At 38.1% G+C, this 21,102-nt stretch overlaps 1 protein-coding gene across 5 annotated transcripts; it reads right to left on the reverse strand.

Annotated features, from left to right (window-relative positions):
- Nucleotides 1-8,098: 8,098 nt before the first annotated feature.
- LOC149232752 (uncharacterized) lies at nt 8,099-12,955 on the reverse strand. Of its 5 annotated transcripts, none has more exons than XM_089379496.1 (3): nt 9,728-12,955; nt 9,422-9,529; nt 8,099-9,262 (listed from the first exon to the last, which is right to left on the reverse strand). In XM_089379496.1, the coding sequence occupies exon 1, from the start codon at nt 12,425-12,427 to the stop codon at nt 11,033-11,035; it is 1,395 nt and encodes a 464-aa protein (XP_089235622.1). In that variant the 5' UTR covers nt 12,428-12,955; the 3' UTR covers nt 8,099-9,262; nt 9,422-9,529; nt 9,728-11,032. The 5 variants fall into 5 exon arrangements, with proteins under 5 accessions (XP_089235622.1, XP_089235620.1, XP_089235624.1 ...); XM_089379498.1 differs by having other exon boundaries at nt 8,100-9,262; nt 9,476-9,515; XM_089379495.1 differs by having other exon boundaries at nt 8,100-9,262; nt 9,422-9,515.
- Nucleotides 12,956-21,102: the final 8,147 nt, after the last annotated feature.

Raw genomic sequence — 21,102 nt, forward strand, 5'->3', positions numbered from 1 at the left:
GGTTCGTGGAGTTATTTACACAACATAAAATAAAATACAAGGGTCCAAAAAAAATTATTCACAAATTAATTTACAATATCTACAAATAAAATTACAAGCTTTAATTGGCAGATAAATTTCTTTTGTGCAAAAAAAAAAATGAAATTTTAGAGTAGATAATATAGATGAATAATTTTGAAAAATCATTGGCCAAAACCCTCATGAAAAATCATTCGTCAAAATGAAAACCCGGAGCTCAAACAAGGTCGATCCTTTCCCATAATCTATGAACTTGAAGTCCAAGGGCTAGTGTACTTGTAGATCTCTATTTAATCTTGAAAATAATTATTAGATCATAGAGAGAATCAGATCACCTAAGGGAAGATAACTGTACCAATAGAATGTTCTTATCATCGGCAACTGAAATAACAATTATGAATTTGACCACAATATAGAGCATGAAATAACAAAATACTAGTACATACCACAAATCAACAAATAGAAGAACACCATGAACTGAAACCCCAAAGTCTTTCTATTATGTGAAAAATAATTCCAACAGAGCAAATATCAGTACATTAGTTGAAAATTACTTCATCCAAAGATCAAATGTGAAATAGGAGTTCAATAGCTTTCTTGTATAGAGAAAACTCCTCCAAATGAAAAATAATGGGTAGTTGGCTTGATCCTCATCAAAATAATATCGTCCGTCAAAAATAACTTGACATTCTTTTAATCTCCACCGTCGATTTTTTATTTTTGAAGAAAAATTTAAATCTCTTAAAAACCATTTTTTATTAATTCAAAAACTAATATTTTAGATTAATATTCTTAAAATTTTGATTTTGACTTTACCACCAAGGTCCAAGGGATCAAATTTTCTTTAAAAAACCATTTTCCCTTAGTGGAGGGCCTCTAAAAATTAATTCTTTTTTGACCCACGATTTTTTTATTATTTTCCACTTGAAGAGGATTTAATTTCTCTAAAATTAATTTTTGACTCTAAGTTAATTAATTTCCCGACTTATGGTTTTATTTAATTTTGCCACAAAAATTAACTAATTGACATTAGAGTGGATTAATTATTTTTCCACTCTCAAATATTTTATCCATAGTGTTTAACTATGAGTAATCATGCACTAGAATATTTTTTACATCAAATTATTACAATATAAACCCTTAGAAGAGGAAAACACATTTAAACATAAACCCTCAAGACATCACTCAATTCTACAACAAAATATGATCTAATATGGAACCAAATATTTCTACAATAAAATAATTTAGCATTGGTGTATAATTATGAGGGATCATGCACTAAAATTATTCATAAACATATTTTTACATAGACTTAATAAACACCAAGAAATTCCACCCTAGCTTTGGGGTTATACCTAGAAGAAAAAGTTTGTCGATCATTTGTGTTTACAAACACACATAATTCAAGGAGGTTAAAAAACTTCCTAGAATGAAACCCTTTGAAAAAAAATCAAAAGCTTACCTAGGTGCAATTACATGACTCAATGGTCATACTAGCATCATTTACAATAAACTTTGCAACAATTGGGTTTACAATAAGACAACTAAAAATTGAATGATGACATTGATTTGAAAAAAATTGATACGTTGCTTTGTACTCTGCTTCTTGGGCTGTTGACAAAGTGTGGTCAATAAGACCAAACCAATAAGCTACAATTGGGTCTTCAAGAACAAGTATAAAACATATGGCTCACTTGACAAACATAAAGCTAGGTTTGTGGAAAAAGGTTTTGCATAAAAGGAAGGGGTTGATTATGAGGAGACTTTTTTACCTACAATGAAATGGGATATCATTCGGACTCTCTTTGCCTTGACAACTCAGAACGGTTGGAAAGTCCATTAATTAGCTGTAAAAATTGCTTTCTTGAATAGAAATTTGAAAGAGAATGTTTTTATGTCCCAACCAGAGGGATTTGTTGTAAAAGGTCAGGAACACAAAGTATGTAGGTTTGTCAAATCCTTGTATGGCCTCAAACAAGCACCACCAGCCTGGGACGAGAAATTGAATGAGATCTTCTAAAACTACTCCAATGGAATAGAATTTAAAGCTCACATCTACTAAAGGAAAGGAATTTGAAGATGCAACAAAATACAAACAACTTGTAGAAAGTCTCAACTACCTGACTACTACCAGACCTAACATTTAATTTGACGTTGGAATCTTCTCCAGATTTATGCAAAAACCTTGTGTAGATCATTGGTCTACTGCAAAAAGAGTTCTAAAGTACTTAAAGGGAACTCAAGACTTTAGACTCAAGTATACACAAGTGGATAACTTTAGCTTGATTGGATACTCTGATTTAGATTTTGATGGAGATAAAGAAACTAGAGTATTTATTTCAAGTTATGTGTTGAGTCTTGGATCAGGAGCTATCTCTTGGAGCTCACACAAAAAATCAGTTCCAATGGATTCCACAACTGAGGGAAAATATGTGGCAATAGCTAAAGAAACGAAGAAAATTGTGTGGCTGAGGAAAATTTTGGAAGATTTGCAAGAGAAACAAGTGCATTCAACTCTTTTTTTTGATAGATAACACTTCTACAATAAAGTTGGCCAAGAACCCAAAGTTCCATGATTGAATCAAGCAACCAATACAAAGTATCATCTGATTCTTTTGAGAAATGTAACTAGTTTCAATCTTCATAATTGTTGTACTCATTTCAATATGTATCCTATGTAATAAACAAGAAAAGAAGAAAGAAATTATTATTATTAAAGCATGAGTTTCATGCTCATTATTGATGGTCTTCTAGGTAAAAGCATTTTCTTCATGCTTCTAAAATTTGCTAGGTCTTAGGATTTATTGTCATGAATTAATGGAGTCAACATCTTACTGAAGACGACCCTTTATTTTTTAGTCTAGAAAGTTCTAGAATCTCCAAAGTACAAGTTGGCCTAAAGGAGGGAATTTAACCCCTTGAGAAGGCTATATAAAGTAGTTCAACTTCATTTGAGGTACACTCACTCACAAGTTCGATTTATAGCTCGGTAGTTGCAAGAAGTAAAGCGAAAGTCGAGGAGAAAGAAGAAGGACAAAATTTCTTGGTTTTTAGGCTTTATCTCTCTCAATGTGTGAAATTCTAGAGTTTATGGCTATGGAAAGAGGTCAGAGTTGTAGGACCGAGTTGCAGTGGGACAAAGTGCAACATCTCGTAGCCGGGAAGAAAGAAATGTTGTCTAGACCTCGCTGACCTCAAAAAGAGTTGTCTTACTCTTGGAAGGTCCCAGGAGGAGTCTAATCTAAGGTTTCTTCAGGAGCTACAAGGCCGAAATTGCAAATCAAGTAGAAGTATTGTAGTTGGTAGGTCGAAGTTGCAGTTTGGTGCAGATTCAAGGAAAGACTTGAAGAAGAGTTGTCTTGGTACTAGGAGAACTTGGTCTAGGGATTGGGTCTTTGTATCTCATTTAAAATAGATTCTAAGAAGAGGAGTTTCTGAGTTTTCCCCTTGGAGGAGTTTTGCCCTTGTTGAGAGCCTATATCTGTGTCCTCTTTTGTGTTATTGTTTTTGATATTGTTTGATGACAGATCTAACTAAAAAGATAACTAAAGATTCACAAGCACTATCAAGGTTAAGGAAAATAAAGTATAATAGTTGTCGCTTTACATTTTCCAACATATTCATTATCATGTTGAGGCCAAGACAATACACCTACAACATTGTTCCACAAATGAGCAGATTGCAGACATCTTCATCAAAGCAGTTGGAAGAGAAAATTTTGAAAGATTTAGAATGATGCCTAAACTCACCAACATTCCTTCATATTAAGGGTGGGGATGTTGACCCCTAATTCTAACAGATTGGGAAATTCATGTAAATATTATAAATAGCAATATAAAGGACATTGAAAGATGAATCTCAACAATCTTCCTCTCCTTGTATATATCCATGTTTTCTCTTAATGAAAATCACAATTCAATAGTGGAGTTACTCCTCTGCCTGACAATAGTTACTACCTCTTCGACCAAACATGCTTTATGTTTATTGTGCATGAGTAGTTCATGGAGTGTGTTCAAGATGAGATCTTGAACATTATTTGCAAACACAACTACATAGAAAGAACAATGTTGTTCATGATTACTTCATTTTTGAATCATTTCCCACTTAGAAAGAGGTTGAGAAGCCATTGTCCCTAATTTGCAAGGTGCCCTTGCAAAATTATTTCATAATTCTTTTCCATTAGTTTCTGCAAGAGGGTATGTTATTTTTTATTTTATATGTTCTCCTAAATAATATGTCAATTCAAAAGCCCCAAGAGTTAGCTCAATCGGTCAAATCAAGTGCCTCGCCAATGGGAGGTCACAGGGTCGAATCCCGAAAGTTCTTGGGGTTAGGTCAGTGAATAGGCCTAGGGGTGTTGATGCCCTTCGGGTGGCGTCCACTCAGTGTTTAAAACCCTAGACGTAGCGGCTACCCACTGACCCGGGTATCTGTGAACCAGTAAGTGAAAAAAAAATATGCCAATTCAATTTAATTTTCAATGTGTAAAGTGGGAATCATGGTAAACTCAAGTCTTTGTTCAATTAAACCCCACATGCCCATTTAATTTGCAATAGTGTATAGTGGGAATCTTGGTAAACCCAAGTCTTTGTTCAATTGAACCTCACTATATTTAAGACACTGCAAGGTGGTTAATCAATTGATTTCCCAATGAAGTTAACTAATGGGGTTTTATCGCTCTCTCCCCTCCTCCCAAGCTTAACCATTTTTTTGGGCAAGATGACGTGGGGAGCTCCTCAAGTTGGGTTGCTATGATTAATAGTTTGTGTGAATGTTGTAAATGCATATAACAATAAATAAATAAAAGGTAAGAGAGAAAGTCCCAAAGTGACTCTTACACTTTACACTTAATTTAAGCATAATTAAAACTGACTTAAACTTAGTCTAACTTATAACATGATAAGTACGTATTACTTACATGTTTATTGACTATAGTAAATCCTAATGGGTTATAATTACACATGCTTTATCATCTTTCCTCAATGGTCATACTAAAAAATTACACCATGTCTAGCTTCATGTTTATTGACTAATGTAAATCCTAGGAGTGATGATAACTACACATGATTTATCATCCTCCCTCGATGGTCATACTAGAAAATTACACACTATCTAATTTATGACATGATAACTATACATTAACAAGTTTATTGACTACAATACTTCCTAGTGGTTATGACTATTTCATATGCTTTATTATCCTCCCTCATTGGTCATGGAAGAAGAGTTTAGTTGTCTTACCATTCCTTAACACTCCACCCCATATTTTCAATGCCATTGCAGACATGCTCTTTAAAATATTATATCAGACCAACAGGCTTCAAGAGCCAATTGGCCAATAGGATTTTCATTAGGAAAACAAAGTTGTAGAAAATGAGTAAAAATAACTATTAGAACATGTTCAGCGAAAATGTGTAGAAACGTAGGATGCAATGCGACAAGGTTAAAGGTAATACACCTTAACATTATCAAGACCAAAGAAAGATCAATCATGAATTATCTACTTCCAATTTGATAAAGAAAAATACATTAGAACAGGACAAGAAAAACGCAAAATCGCAGATAACATTAAACCAAGAGGATTGTGGACACAGTTTGGTGTGAGAATGATCTTTCCCTCAGGATAACGATATGCACATATTGTGACAAATTTGTAGTAACCTATCCTTCATGTAGAACTGACGTTATAATTGACCAGGCCTTCCAAGGAACATACTTTCCCCTCTATGTTCTGCTTAACTGTTGGAGGTCGCATGCCCTGGGCATCCAGGTGGAAAAGGAGAAAAGTATTCCTGAATTCCAGCAGTCATTGTACCTGTTTGGGGTGTGGACCTGCACACTAAATCAGCCCTTATTGCTTGTTCCTAACCATCTGGAAATAAAATTGAACCCATCTGCCCTTGCTACAAATGAAAATACTTTGATTGCAAAAAATGCAATGGTCTCTAAACGATGTCCTCTCCAATCAAGACAAATACCCATGACAGATTGTAAATGAAGATGATTGCTACAAGATCAAAGAAGACAGATCAAGATGATAGTTGTTCTTAGCTTACAATTTGGGCAGCAAAGACTAGATATTCAAGTACTTGAAGATGTCTACTAAAACAATGCAAAATAACTAATACATGCCATGACAATCATTACCACTCGTTGTGTACTATAAGTGCAGTGCTACTAAATAGAACTAGAGTTTGGAAATGCAACTTATTTAATAAATTAATTCAGACAGCCTCGAAAGTAACCATAGGAAAAATACGGGACACCAAAGCAAGCTGCACATAAATCTCAGTTCAAGACAGAGTTGGGTTAATCCATTTCATGGACGTACAACACATGCAAGTATCTTTACATCATTCAACTTAGTTCCTTATTGCCAGAAGTGTCAACAAAGAAGAATATGGATGTGTCATTGGTTTGCCATGAGAAAAAAGAAACTTCATACCATTCCCAAAACAAACTAAAGATCATGCACCAGCCAACTAGCAGTTAGAGAGGGATCAATGGTTCATGACTAGAAAGGCCTTGCCAAATTAGGGCTTTCAATAAAAGACACATTTGGCATTGGCCATGTCGACAGACCTCCTACATAGGTTGAGGACCAGCAGTCGGAGAATGTACATATGTGAAAACCGACGACCCAGACATTGGAACTAATGTACCAACTGGCTGTGGATGATGGAAATTTACAACTGGCACGACACTTTCACTGTCCCACTCAAATAGTATGTGCAGTCCTTTCCATTCTGCACACAGTATATAATAACAAGGGCAATACTACATCCGCCACATATCCTTTTTAGAGATACCATAGTGTTATGCAATCAATTTTAAAGATAGCACAGATGATCAGAGTAAAGGAAGCTGTGGACGTCAGAAAACCAGGTCCTACAAAAGAAAGCGAGTATTGTTAAGAAACAATATTAATGGATTCTGTTGGGCTGTATTTCCCACACCATTGATAAGCCCAGTGGCATTTCTAATAAAATTTATGAGAGTGTATAACTTAAGTTACGGATCAAAAAACAACAGCAATAACAGAAAGGAAAAAATTATCATTACAATGTAAATGGCATTTCACTTAATTGGTGCACACAAAGACTGACTACCAATTGGGTATGGCGGATTAGCCTAAGACACATACAGCTGCTCATCCTATGTTTTTTCTGTCTCTTGGACAATTAAACCCTAGCCACCAGGATCGCAAGTCAAAACTCAGGATCTACCAAGTTTGACTCTAATGGGATCCTCTTTGATTTATTCATGATCTTCCGAGTCAAACTCAGTTTGACTAAGTTTGAATTGCGATGATCACAAATCAAACTCTGATTCATGATTAATTGAGTCAAACTCAGTTTGGCCAATGTGGATTTACTCAATTTAACCTCTGCTGGGCACATATTAAAATATGTATATATCTTTATATTTTGTACTCACCGAATTTTTGCTGATTCTGAGTCTGGTGAGTCGTGACATTAAATTAAACTCACATCTAGCACCAAATTCACAAGTTCCAATCTTCAAATAATACTACACAAGGCCGTTCAAGAAGATTACAATGAAAGATGAGAATTAACTAAATGTACGACAAGACACAACAAGACAGAAAATAAAGAACAGAATACGAAAGAAATCTAGAGATTACATCTTTATCTATCAGCGTTCTTCAATTGCAAGCAAGATATAAGAATGAGCCCAAAAGAAAAAATCCTTTAAACATTCAAAATAACTGTTGAGACCATCATATAATAAAAGATGGAAAATATAAGATCTTTCATCTTGCAGAAACCATTTTTTTACTATAACATCCTCCATACAAAAATAAAATATCTTTGATAAGAACGATATAAGGTACAAAAGCAGCATTGGTTCTCACTTTATATTAAGGCAGCAGATCAGTACACCTGGCATTCAGGTTGACTTCATCTTTTAGTATATTTGCTTTTATTTCTTACTGCTGCTGCAGACTGGCACTCACATTGAGCAAACAAGAAGTTTCAGATTCTTATCCCCTACAAACAAATTCTGAGAAATAATTCCCCTCACCCACCACCCCCCCCCCACCTACGCATTCAGAGTGAGAGAGCTGGTACTTTGCCAGCAGCCTGCAGATTTCCCCCTTATTCCATGGGTTCCCAGATGGAGAACGGTATTAACTGCCAGCCACTAATTGCAGCCGGTAACCTTATAGGACTCAGTGGGTATTTGCAACCTCTTTGAGCTTTCTGCCTTAGCACCAACCTATCACATGAGGCTTATTCCAAATAATATTATAAATAACTAATGAGTTACACCAATTTTGAGATCTCTAAGCCATTAGAGTCAAAGTCCCCCTACTGTCACCATTGAGGATTGCGAAATAAAACATCACGTGATTGTAAAACATAACTCTAGTTCATACAGAGAACAAACCCCACAATGCTCACTTCCAGTAGATACTGTCATTAACATAGTCTGAGTCAAGACACACTAATCAACTAGTAGATAGCAACGAATTTTAGTATTCTACTCACATCCTGAAAGAAGCTAGATTTAGTACCAGCATTTAACATTCGCCACACAGGAATATTAACTAATTGATCTTAACAGTCCCTCCGTTTTCACTTTTAATCGTTGGGTACTGCCATTCAAGTTTTCTATATGCATACAACTAATTGGGAAATGGCCTTAGTCAGATTCAAATTAGGAATAAAGTAAAAGAAGCAAAGACAGATGTACCTACTTCTAATTTGGAGGATGGTTTAATCAACAGCTCATTTCAGAGATACAAAGTCCAGCTCACATGCAGTTCGGTTCAAGGGGCTTTTATGGATAAGGTCGAGAATCCAAGCTCTGCATCTATACTTTCACGTTGTTGTTGCAGATTAAATGAGCTTCTGCAGCACATCGTATCCATCCATACAATCAGACTATTTTCAATGCAATAACCAATCCTAGTGAGGCAAAGCTCCATCTCATGTTTTAAGAAAATCAGATCCACCATGTCACCAGGTCCTTCCACCTATGGTATTATGTCCTATCACATTGAGTCTAAATAAATTAACTACATGGCATCAGGACAAGAGGCGGTTGTTGTTGAATTTTCAAACCACCGCTAGAACCCATATGAAACCCACACTTAGATTACTTCAGACTGTTCAGTTAACATAAAAGAACAAAAAAATTGGTCTAAAGACTGTTAAATGGTACAAAATCACTGAAGACCTTTGACAGCTGATCAGATCAACCATCTACTGCACTGTACCTGAAAATTCCCATCTGCATTTCAGCAATAGCAACCTATAACTAGACCAAGCCCACTTAATCAACTATCACCCATAAAAAAGACTTCATAGTAATTTTATCTGACCACTGGTAAGTCCTATAGTAGTAAATACTGTCACTGTAAGTCAATCTATTTTACCTATAATAGAAATTGTGACTGTTGGAAGCAATTTACTAAATACTAGCCGAATACCTTTGACAGCTGATCAGATCAACCATCTACTGCAATGTACCTGAAAAGTCCCATCTGCATTTCAGCAATAGCAACGTATAACTAGACCAAGCCCACTTAATCAACTATCACCCATAAAAAAGACTTCATAGTATTTAATCTGACCACAGATAAGTCCTATAGTACTAAGTACTGTTACTGTAAATCCATCTATTTCAATTTTCACCTATAATAGAAATTGTGACTGATGAAAGCAATTTACTAAACACTAACCTCCATACAACACTCCCTCGTAACCACTTTAGTCAGATCATTCCATTAAAGATAAACTGCACGGAAGTTAGTCACTTTTTGAAGTATTTAGAAAGCCTTGACAGTTTTTGCAACTACTCTTATTCCCAAGGTCCACGTCATAAATGACAAATGCCAACTCACTAACCATATTAGCAAACCAATTCCAGTTTATATATGTGAGCACTATCATTGGAATATCCTGTAGCACTTGATTCATTCCAAGTGCATACTGACTCCGGCCAGGCCAAACCCATTGCGTTTAATCAGAGTGTGCAGCCCACTAAACACTAAACCACATGCATTTTCATATTAACGTGGTGCACACTTATACAAACTCTACTCAGATCACTTTATCAACCTCAGACATCAAACCTGTTTGAGATAGCTTGCCTAGTGCATTATTACCAATGTGATCACTGCACTAAACCAATTGCAATCCACTCACTATTAGTGAATCTTGCCAGGTGCGCTTCAGCAAATACATCTACAGAGGGCATTGTTTATTGCTGAATGTGTCAGTGTTGGTGTCAAACCCTTTTAAAGTCTCATTTAATAGTCCATTGGCTTCATCGGGTGTGCCTTCTTGAATAGTCCCTCCATGAGAGTGCTATATGTAATCATATTAAGGACATGACCACGATCTTTAGTCAGTTTAAATAACTTTATTGTCTCCTTAAGATTACCCACTTTGCTCCTTAAGAGTAAATCCATCAATGTGTTGTAAGTGACAATACCAGGGCTCAGACCCTGCTCTGGCATCTCATAGAAAATCTGTTGAGCTGTATCTACCTAAGATGCATGCTATTAATATATTGTATTTAACTAGGACAGCCTGCAACCTTTCTCCGACATCTCTTCAAGCTGCTCCCCTGCCTTAGCCAGTTTATCTGCCTTTGCAGAACTCATTTACAAGTGTATTGTGTGTGATTTCATCAGGGTGATTGTCGTTTTTACCATAACATCTAACACGAGGAGAGCCTATTGAAGCTTGCCCTCTTCGAAAATACCATTAATAAGAGCAGTTTATTTGTCAACATTCGTATTAAACCTCTTGTCCAGCATCTCATGAAGCACCTTGGTGGTTTCCTGTTATTGCCATTCCTTGCAGAAACCATCAATACGAGCACTGAGTGTAACAACATCAGGCATGTGTTTTTTTTAACATTTCATTTAAGAGCTTCCCGGTTTCATCCAATTTGCCTTGTTTACAGAATTATCGATAAGTACGCTGTATGGATTAAACCTCTTATCCAGCATCTCATGAAGCACCTTGAGGGTTTCCTGTTATTGCCCTTCCTTGCAGAAACCATCAATAGGAGCACTGAGTGTCACAACATCAGGGCAGGTGTTTTTGTTGACCATTTCATTTAAGAGCTTCCTGGCTTCATCCAATTTGCCTTGTTTACAGAAGCTATCGATAAGTACGTTGTATGTGACAACATCAGGGCATATGTTTTTGTTGGGCATATCATAGAAGAGTTTCCTAACCTCATCAAACTTACCTCCCTTACAGAAACCATCAATAAGTACATTGTATGTGACAATATCTGGGCAAATGTTTTTGTTGGGCATTTCATTGAAGAGCTCCTTAGCTTCGTCCAACTTGCCTTTCTTACATAAACCATCAATAAGCGCATTGTATGCGACAACATCTGCACATATGTTTTTGTTGGGCATTTCATAGAAGAGATTCCTTGCCTCGTCCAAGTTGCCTTTCTTACAGAAACCACTAATAAGGGCACTGTATGTAACAACATTAGGGCATATATTTTTGCTGGACATTTCATAGAAGAGCTTACTAGCCTCGTCCAACCTGCCTTCCTTACATAAACCATCAATAAGCACACTATATGTGACGACATTGGGAAATAGTTCTTTGTTGGATATTTCATAAAAGAGCTCCATACCCTCATCCAACATGCCTTCTTTGCAAAGACCATCTATCAAAGCAGTAAATGTAATAACATCGGGGTTATGCCCTTCTTTTAACATCTGATACAGTAATCTCTTGGCCTCTTGGAGCTTACCTTCTTTGCATAGACGATCCAAAAAAGTGTTAAATGTGATTATGTCAGGCTTGTGCCCCTTTTGCAGCATAACCGCTAACAACCCAAACGCCTCGTGGGTTTTCCCTGTCTTGCAGAACCCATATATCAGGGTATTATACGTAAAAAGATTAGGAGCCTGTTGTTTGCTTGCCATTTGATTGAATAATTTGACAGCGTCCTCCATCCTTCCCTTCTTGCAAAGCCCTTTGATGAGGGTACTGAAAGTTATGACATCTGGAATATACCCATCCGCTTCCATTCCTTCAAACACTTTGAATGCATAATCCATTTTAGCTGTTTGACAATAACAATTGATAACAATGCTCAAAGTTATCACATCCGGAACAATGTCGGCTTCAATCATGAGTGTGTAAACAGACAACGCTGATTCATGTCGATTCCGTTTGACTAGACTACTTAACAAAAGATTGCAGGTGTTAAGAGTGGGGATGGATTTAGGTTTTGTTAAAAGCAGTTGCTTGAAGGTGTCCACTGCTTCTCGAAGCCTGTTGGACCGGCAGAAAGTTTTAATGCGCATGTCTGCAGTGGCATGCAAAGAGTGGAAGGAATCTTGAGGAATCGTTTGGCCAACAGAACTACTCTTTCGTATGGAAAGCAGTGTATTCCTCATCGTCACCGTCGGGGGTTGGGTGGTCAGCAACAGATTGTAATTGAATATGCTCGCTGTAAAGCCTGCTCCCTGAAACCCTAAAACCTGCTCCCTACAGCCCTGAAAGCTATTTTATTGCGGCCATTATTAAGTTCTCAAGATCGATTGATAAGAAATTGTCTTTCGCGCTTGCTGCTCTGCGTCCACCTGAAACCGTACCTCGAGTCCCCTCCCCCCCATGGCTTATTCCTCAGTAGGAGGTGCCTTCTCCTCCACCACCTCCCCTGATATCTCACCTTTTGCAGCCCTTGTTGGGGCTCAGACGGAACCGAAAACCTGTCCAATATAGATTCGTCAAACGCTGGGAGGAAATCCCCAAAGTTACAATCCACGTAGCCAGTCTCGCTCGATGGCTTTGAGTCTGGCTGAACGCGGCCATATAGGCCAATTTTCTCTTACATGGCTGCCCCCTTCATTGCGAAACTGGGTCGAAAAAAATTGGAGAACGCTGATTCCAAGTAAACTTTGTCGCTATCATTATGCAGAAGAGGTTTTTTCGCATTTATAAAAACTTAATCTTCACGATTGGATTTTATTTCAAGGGTTTAATGGCTCTATGGAGAATTTATTTTAACCCCAAAAATGATATTCCTCTAAGTGTCTTCCTTTCGTTAAATTTTCCCATTTCTCTTTCCATTGTTGGAATGGTAAAATTTCAAAAACATTTAAAGTGACTTAGATAAATATATTGATAAAGCAAGTTAAAAGAAGGGATGTAAGTGGATTTCGAAAAAGGATTACCAAAGGTCGTCTAACTCAATCTTGACAATTGGAGTTTTCTACACTAGATTGGCTACAACCAAATCCTTTTCAAGTGCAAGTCATGCCATGAATATGGCCACTTTGCAAGAAAATTCCCAAAGGCCGCTTTGGAAGAAAAATAAGTTAAACTGAGTAGTGGCAACAACCAAGAAGAAGGATACCCAAACAAATGCCCTGCCTCTCCTCCCCCGACCCTTCCCAACCTATTCCAAAATTTCAAATCCCCTCCTCCACCTACTAACAACCCCCAAACCCCTCCTTGATTCCCCATTCCTCCTCCCTTGCCTCTTGGAATTGATTTGTAGTGTAGTCACAAGAGGATGTTTATGAGAAGAATGTTGCATATGAGAATTCAAGGGGGGTGCCCCCTTTCCCTCTGCAAATATCATGATCTCCCCCTCCCATGAGGCAAGCCCTTTTGCCTCTAAAATTTTAGGCACCCTAAAGCCAAGCATTGGTCTTATTCTTTCAGAAACCGAGTTATGAGAAGATCAATCAAAGAACAAAACAACAAAGAACTCAGTTATCAACCATGCTAATAGGAAGGTGGGAGGGGAATTTAACAAATAAAAAAGAGAGGAAAAAGTTAATGAGGACAAAGGATTAGGTACCCAAGAAGCCATTGAAGGTTGCCTCTAAAATTTTAGGCACCCTAAAGCCAAGCATTGGTCTTTTTCTTTCAGAAACCGAGTTATTAGAAGATTAATCAAAGAATGAAACAACAAAGAACTCAGTTGTCAACCATGCTAATAGGAAGGTGGGCGTGGAATTTAACAAATAAAAAAGAGAGGAACAAGTTAATTAGGACAAAGGATTAGGTACCCAAGAAGCCATTGAAGGTTGCTACAATTGAAACATCAGAAGCTCTAAAGTGCAAAGCAGTTCAATCCCTCTTTTAAGAGGATCCCCCAAATCAAATATTAAATGATGAAAGCTATCTCTTGGAACTGTAGGGGCTAGGAAGAGAAGAAAAATGGACCTCGGTAAAAAAAATTATCAAAAAAATCCCCAAATCTATATGCTCCACAAGATTAAATTGGAGGAGCCAGTTGTCCTCCACAAATGCATAACAATTTGGAAAAATAGTATGGGTAAAGCTATTAGTGCAAGAGGGGCGTCATGAGGCATGTGCATAATGTGGTCTCCTTCTCATTTTCAACTCATCTAGGTCTTTTCCTCAACACACTAATTTGTTATTTGTCTCTCCATCTTCCCTCAGATATGATTATCAATTTCATTAATGTTTATATGTCATATTGTTACCGTGATAATTTAGTATGTTGGTCCTCTTTATGAAATCTTGAATCATTCTGAAAGGGAATCAATTGCATTGAAACTGGGCAATTCAATACTATGACAACCCCTATAGCTAACCCTCTTGTAAATATCATTATGAATTGTAATTCATGTAAATTATGTGGAATTGTAACACATTGACTAGCTGACAAGTGGACATGGATTCAAAGGACTGAGGAGGAGGAGATTGCTTGTAAACCCAAGCCTTGCATTTATTCCATCACCTAAATCTTTGTTGGTTTAATAACATTGTTGTGTAGTCATTGAATGGAGGAGATGGACCTCCTAAGTGGAGGAGGATTCGGCAGACTTTCTCTCGTGAATCATGTTGACAAGGTCAATGCGCAAGAGAAGTGGGGAGAGGAAAATCCCGACAGGGAGACAAGAAGGGCATGATTTGATCATTGGAGGAGTCGAGCATTCGAGGATTGGTGAATTTCTGGACAATGTTCAAGTCTCTAGAGAGAGTGCCTAAGAACATGAGCGAGAATGTAGAGTGAATTTGGTAACTGGTGTGGCCACCCCGAAGACTTAGACTCCTTGAGAACTGTGTTATGTGCTTGAGAGACAGATTCCCTGAGTTTATTGAGGCTTAGGTTGTCCCTGCGTTGTGATACTGAGGCCTATGTTATGTGCATGTGTGTTGTTTTATTAAGGATGGTGTATGTGCTTGTGTGTTGCATGATCAAGAAAGTTGAGTGGTGACACTCAAGTGCTTGCTAAGTTGATAAACTCATGGGGACTTACTTGTTGATAAACCCCCTGAGCAGTGACTTGCCTCAGGGCTGATAAACCACTAGGAAATTGTTGAGTTGAGAAACTACTGGCAAGGTTGAGGCACTCTAGTACTAGCTTGGGCAAATAAACATTAAGTGTAGCCTTGGGATGATAGCACTGAGATTAGCACCCTCTGATAAACTACCTGGATGAGTGTGTTCTTTACTCCTACAGTAGTTAATCCATCTAGTAAACCTCCCATTGTGCATATGTAATCCATGTCTAGAGCTAAGTTGTGACTCTTTGTGGCTTGCTTGAAACCTAGTGGTTGTTGTGTGATTGGTTGAGGTCCATGTGGTGTTACAGTGGGGAGCAGTAGAGAGAGAGATCACTTGATAAATGAAACCTTGTTAAGTGTGACTGGTTGAGAACTCTTGAGCAATTTACCTCCTTAGACTCTAAATCTAGCTTGGGAGTGGTCGTTTGCAAGAAATATTTAAGCACCGTTGGCCTATATTTAGGTGGAGAGTTGAAGCCCCACTCTCAGTTGCCAGTCATTTCAAGATGATAAGATAAGTCCTTACTTGTGTACTTGGTGCATTGAAAATAAGAGTATTGTTAATGGAGAAGTATGTTATTCCTTATGTCTATGATGATGTAACTACCTCCTCCCACATTTACCTGCTTTCACAAGCTCTCTATATAAAAATGAGCTAAGAGTTACTATGAGATGACCTGACCTCCAAGATCTAGTTAAGGAAGTGGGGTCGACACACTGACAACTTACAGACATCCCTTGAGAACTGCAAACCACTCAAGGCCCTGCAAACCACTCCAAATGGTCAATCCCTAAGATGGATCTCTTTTCACATGGGAAACTCCCCAACTGTGTGCACAACACAACATCGATGCAGTTATGAGGTCCCAACGCACGCATAGGCCCACATTCGTGCAGTTATGGCTGAAATTCTTGAGTTCAGTGCCACAATGCCAATATCTGAGCCACCTTTCCAGGCTAGCCTCCATACCACTGCCCATAACTGCCTGTAACTTTCCATAATCATAAATAAGATGCCAATGATGCTAACCATTCAAAACTTGAACAAGGTCTTGACCTAAACATGCCTAGTACACAACAGACATTTCGTCAAACATGTGGTAAATATATAAGTTACAGGTCATGAATGCATATCTGATCATAAACTTCTGAAATTCATCTAAGAATCACCAAGAAGGTCTAATGCCCTCTCAAGTAGTTGCAACAACACTTGTTATCCAATGCATTCATCGACCATTCAATAAACTATCAAATCGTGAACAAGAGCCACAACTAGAGCACATCATAGAATCATGCTTATAACCAACACATAACTAGAGTAGAAACCATGACAAATCAGTAAGATCACTCAATATCCAATACATGTACTCATAATCATAATGAGGAAAATAGCTTGTATTAACATATGAAAAAGCCAACCAAGTCACGGACTTCCATGTACCACCTGACCATAGATTGGGTTGAACCAAAACTATCTTTTATCCAATCACCCTTATGCCATATCCAAGCATGAATGTGGGATATCATGGGATAAACCAAGACATAACCATACAGGAAATCCAAAGGTTAAATGTAACAACCCTGGTGAAAATTCCATGTAATAAAGTTAAAAACAATAACCACGGATAAATAGGACACTTATTCCAAGTTGAATGTTGGGCAAGACATCCTAGGGGGTGTTCATTTTGTTGTTTATGGCTAAGGAAATTGGAAAAGGCAATGGCTAAGGCATTAAAGAGGCAAAATGGAATTTTTGGCACATTTATTTATGAAAATAATGGAAATTAGGAGAAAAGAGAGGTGAAAGGTCCAGGTTGCATGTGAGGAGGAAAATGAAGAAAATAGAGGCCACATTCATAAAAAGGCTATTGAGGATCAGTTGGTAACCTTTTGCTCTTGGACACTTAGAGTTTTCTTAAAGCACTTTGGCATTGGAGCAAGAGGAAGTAAAGAGCAAGCAGGAAGATGCAAGATCACACAGCTACAACAGGCTTCATTGCAGGTATCGACTTGCCTGTGTATTGTCCTTGCTAGATTTGGCATGCATGGGATTGCATATGTTTCTTTTCTACTATGGCATGGGTTTTTCCAGGTATGGCAGTATTTTCAACCTAGCCTTGCCATTTCTTGATAGCTTTGATGAGATGGGTTCTCTCATGCGGTTTGTGTGGGATGGCCGGATTGGATTCGAAGTCGGGTGGGGTGGATCTCTGAATTGACAAACACATGGTGGTAGTGGTCCCTGAACCCAACTGAGGATGCACGAATCCACTGGCATAGTAACCCCTAAACCAGACTGTGGGTTGCGGTAAAGTTAGATCGTGTGCCTCGGTGAGCCTAAAAATCCTTTCTAGTGAATGGCGGGATATACAGTAAAGCCAAGAGGTGGATTTTCTCTTTGTTGGGCCTAGTGATTCTGGGATGGAATGCACGGTAAATCCTGGAGAGTATGTCTCGATGTAGGGCCTAGTGATCTCTGGATTAGACTGCAGATGCACAGTAAAGCCTGAGAGACTAGGAGGCACTCAAATTCCTCATGGTGTAGGCGGAGAACTCCAGTGGCATCCGCATTGATTAGTGTTTTTGATCTGTTCTATGAGTCCCACATTCATGCTTGGAATATGGCACAAGGGTGATTGGCTGAAGAGAGACTTGGCTCAGCCAATCTATGGTCGGGTGGAACGTGGTAGTCCCATCTCCGGTCGGTTCATTGCATTGATTAATGAGAAATTCATTCCATTGATTTTCATGTGTAAATGTATTGGTGTATATATGGATTTTGATGGCTAATATGTTTATTGTAATTATGTTCCTATTATGCTAGTTATATGTTCATTTTATGGCAGCAAATATGTTTGGCTCTCAGCATGTTTTTACTTGTATTTGAATGGATATTGTATCTATGACTTAATAAGTGATAAGGCAACAAATGACATGAGGAAACAATGGTTCATGGTGATTCTCATATAAGTAAGAGATCCCTACACTTAAATCTATTGTTTGCACCTGTAGGTTACATGTTGTTGATATGTTTGATGAAATCCCTATCATGGCTAGTACGGGTCTGGTTAAGGCCTTGGTCAACTATTTACTTTTGCACCATTGTTTCTGTGTGCTTTACTTAATTCTGATCTTTCATTCCATTCTGGGCAGTGCCCTTGACTCTAGGCCTGAAAAAGTGGCTCAAATCCCAAATTCGTTGGCATAGAACTGGAAAGTTTGGACCACATTGTTGGCAAGCCTATGAGAGCGACTTTAGGTCTCTTGTCGCTCCTTGCTAGAGCATGAGAGCAACTGAGCCTTAAATTGTCCAGAACAATAGTGGGACCTAGGGACGGGCTATCTGAGTGGGTGACTTGTCTCCTGAGGGTTATGTTGATGGTGTTGGATGGATGTATGTGATGTTCCATTGATTCCACTTCCTTAAGGTCAACTAGGAGGTCGAATCTGATCATAGTAACCTCTTGTCTTATGTCTACCCAGTTGGCATGGTAACTTGGGTGGATTTGGGAGTAGGGTGTTACAGAGTGGTATCAGAGCATGGCTCAACTCTCGAACTGAATGGGTTGGATATGTGTTGGTCATGCATGCATGCCAGTTGCATCTGTGTCTCTTACACTTATATACTCGTTGCATTTGCTTGATAATGGATTAGGGTTGTAGTATGGTTATCATGGAGTTGATGTTGATTTCATGAAGAGTAATTGACACAGTATGTGATTAAAAGTATATGGTTATTTGTCACTTACATGTTGATTTTATGTCGCCTACTTACATCCTTGTATGTTAGGTTACATTTTGAATATTTTGATTACATGCATTAATATTGTAGGTTGATTACAAGAACTGATCAATTAAGTTCGACTACATGCGGTTATGCGTATTTGTAGTTGGTTAGGAATTGCTTATGCATATTTTCGGTTGCATGTAGCAATGTGTACAATGGGGTAATAGTTGTTGTCATTCATGAGGTCATAACATGCATTAATATGGCCTTGCATTAATGACTGGATCCTAGTTAAAGTGATGTTTATGTGTTGATTCATTTATATGTGCACGTCTATACGTTGTTATGATTATGTTATACATGTATCACACTAATTTGGTGATCATTTAGACAAGGTATCCTCCCCAAGCTATACTAAGGTACGTCAATTTATTGTGATTTGGTTTATCTGACATATTATGCATTGCAGGAAGAAAGATATCAAATGTATAGCAAGGTGGTAGACCACGTAGAATCTCCCTATGCATCAGATGAGCAACGTGGTGTGGGTCATACTTCTGATTTGGCTAATACACTGAGGACCTTGAGGAAGAGATAAGGAGTTGTAAGGTAGATAATGACTGGATCATACAGGCACAAGAGAAGCAAGTGAAGGTTAATGCTATACTTCTTTAGAGTTTTTCGAACTTGCAGTGACAAGGGACGCTTCGAATCATCCTTGCACATGAGGATGGGACTAATGGAGCATATGGCAATAGATCTCTTGGTAGACACAGATCGGATAGATCTAACACGGTGAGAGATGGCAGGTTGTTGGACACTCTGGAAAGGAGAGGCGATGAGTACAAGTATTATTATAGTTATGGTTTTGATAGACATCATGATCATCGTCGTTGTCATCCTTTTAGGAAGAATGATATGGGATACTTACCAGATGAATTCAAGAAATCAAAACCACCTAATTTTGATGGAGATGTGAAGAAGCCGGAAGATGCAAAGGCTTGGATACTTGGCATGAACAAATTCTTTGAGTTGCATGAGTACACATATAACATGAAGGCCCAAACAGCTATCTTTAGCTTGAAAGGTAAAGAAGACATCTGGTGGGAAGATGCTAAGTCGATTAGAGACATCAGGATAGATGACTTGAGTTGGCGGTGATTCAAGAGGTTTTTAAGGAAGAAGTACTTATCAGAAAGGTACTATGACAGCAAGACTAAAGAATTCTATGAGTTAAAATGGGGTCACTGACAGACAAAGAGTATACGACCAAGTTCCTTGAGTTATTGAGGTATGTACCGTATCTTACTGATGAGAAGACTAAAGTTCAGAGATTGTTAATGCTTTTCCATTAGCATTTAGAGATCGGATTGAGTATGATGAGCCTCAGTCACTTGAGGAAGTCATTGGGAAAATGAAGCATTGTTATGAGCAATTAAAGCGTAAGAATGAATCTCAGCATAGATGGAAAGGAAAAGAAAAAGGTAGAGGTAAATGGAAACCTAAGAGGACAAGGCCTCAACATGCAAATGGGAAAGAAAATTTGGCACTGCAAAAGAGATTTAATGCAACTAGACAGGGACATGGGCCACAACAACAACAACATAGATGTGAGGGCACTTGTCGGTTGGAGTTTTGGACATGTGGTGAGGAGCACCTTAGGAGAGATTGTCTGCAGCATCGGGGTGGAAGGCCTAAGATATACAATGCACAGGAAGTGAAAACTGTTGGGGATGTTGGTTAGAGTAGTCCACGTATCTATGCAGTAGTAGACAACGGGCAAGCAAAACACCAGTCATCTATCATTGAGATGGATGTAAGCTTCGTGATCAAGTTATTCTATTTTGATTGACCCTGGATCTAATTATAGCTATGTTAGTCCTAACTTGGTGGATAAGTGTGGGTTGAATAAGGAGTTGCATTAAGAGTCTTGGTTAGTGTAGTTGGCTACAAGTATGAAGAAGCGAGTTCATCATTGGGTAAGATCTTGCACATTTGATTTGAATGGTATGCCTACAACAACACATTTGAATGTATTACCATTGGGTTCATATAGTATGTTATTGGGCATGGATT

The sequence above is a fragment of the Pinus tabuliformis genome, chromosome J (assembly GCF_031772625.1).
Source record: "Pinus tabuliformis cultivar Carrire ecotype Pingquan chromosome J, CPIR1, whole genome shotgun sequence".
In the NCBI taxonomy this organism is placed as follows: domain Eukaryota; kingdom Viridiplantae; phylum Streptophyta; class Pinopsida; order Pinales; family Pinaceae; genus Pinus; species Pinus tabuliformis.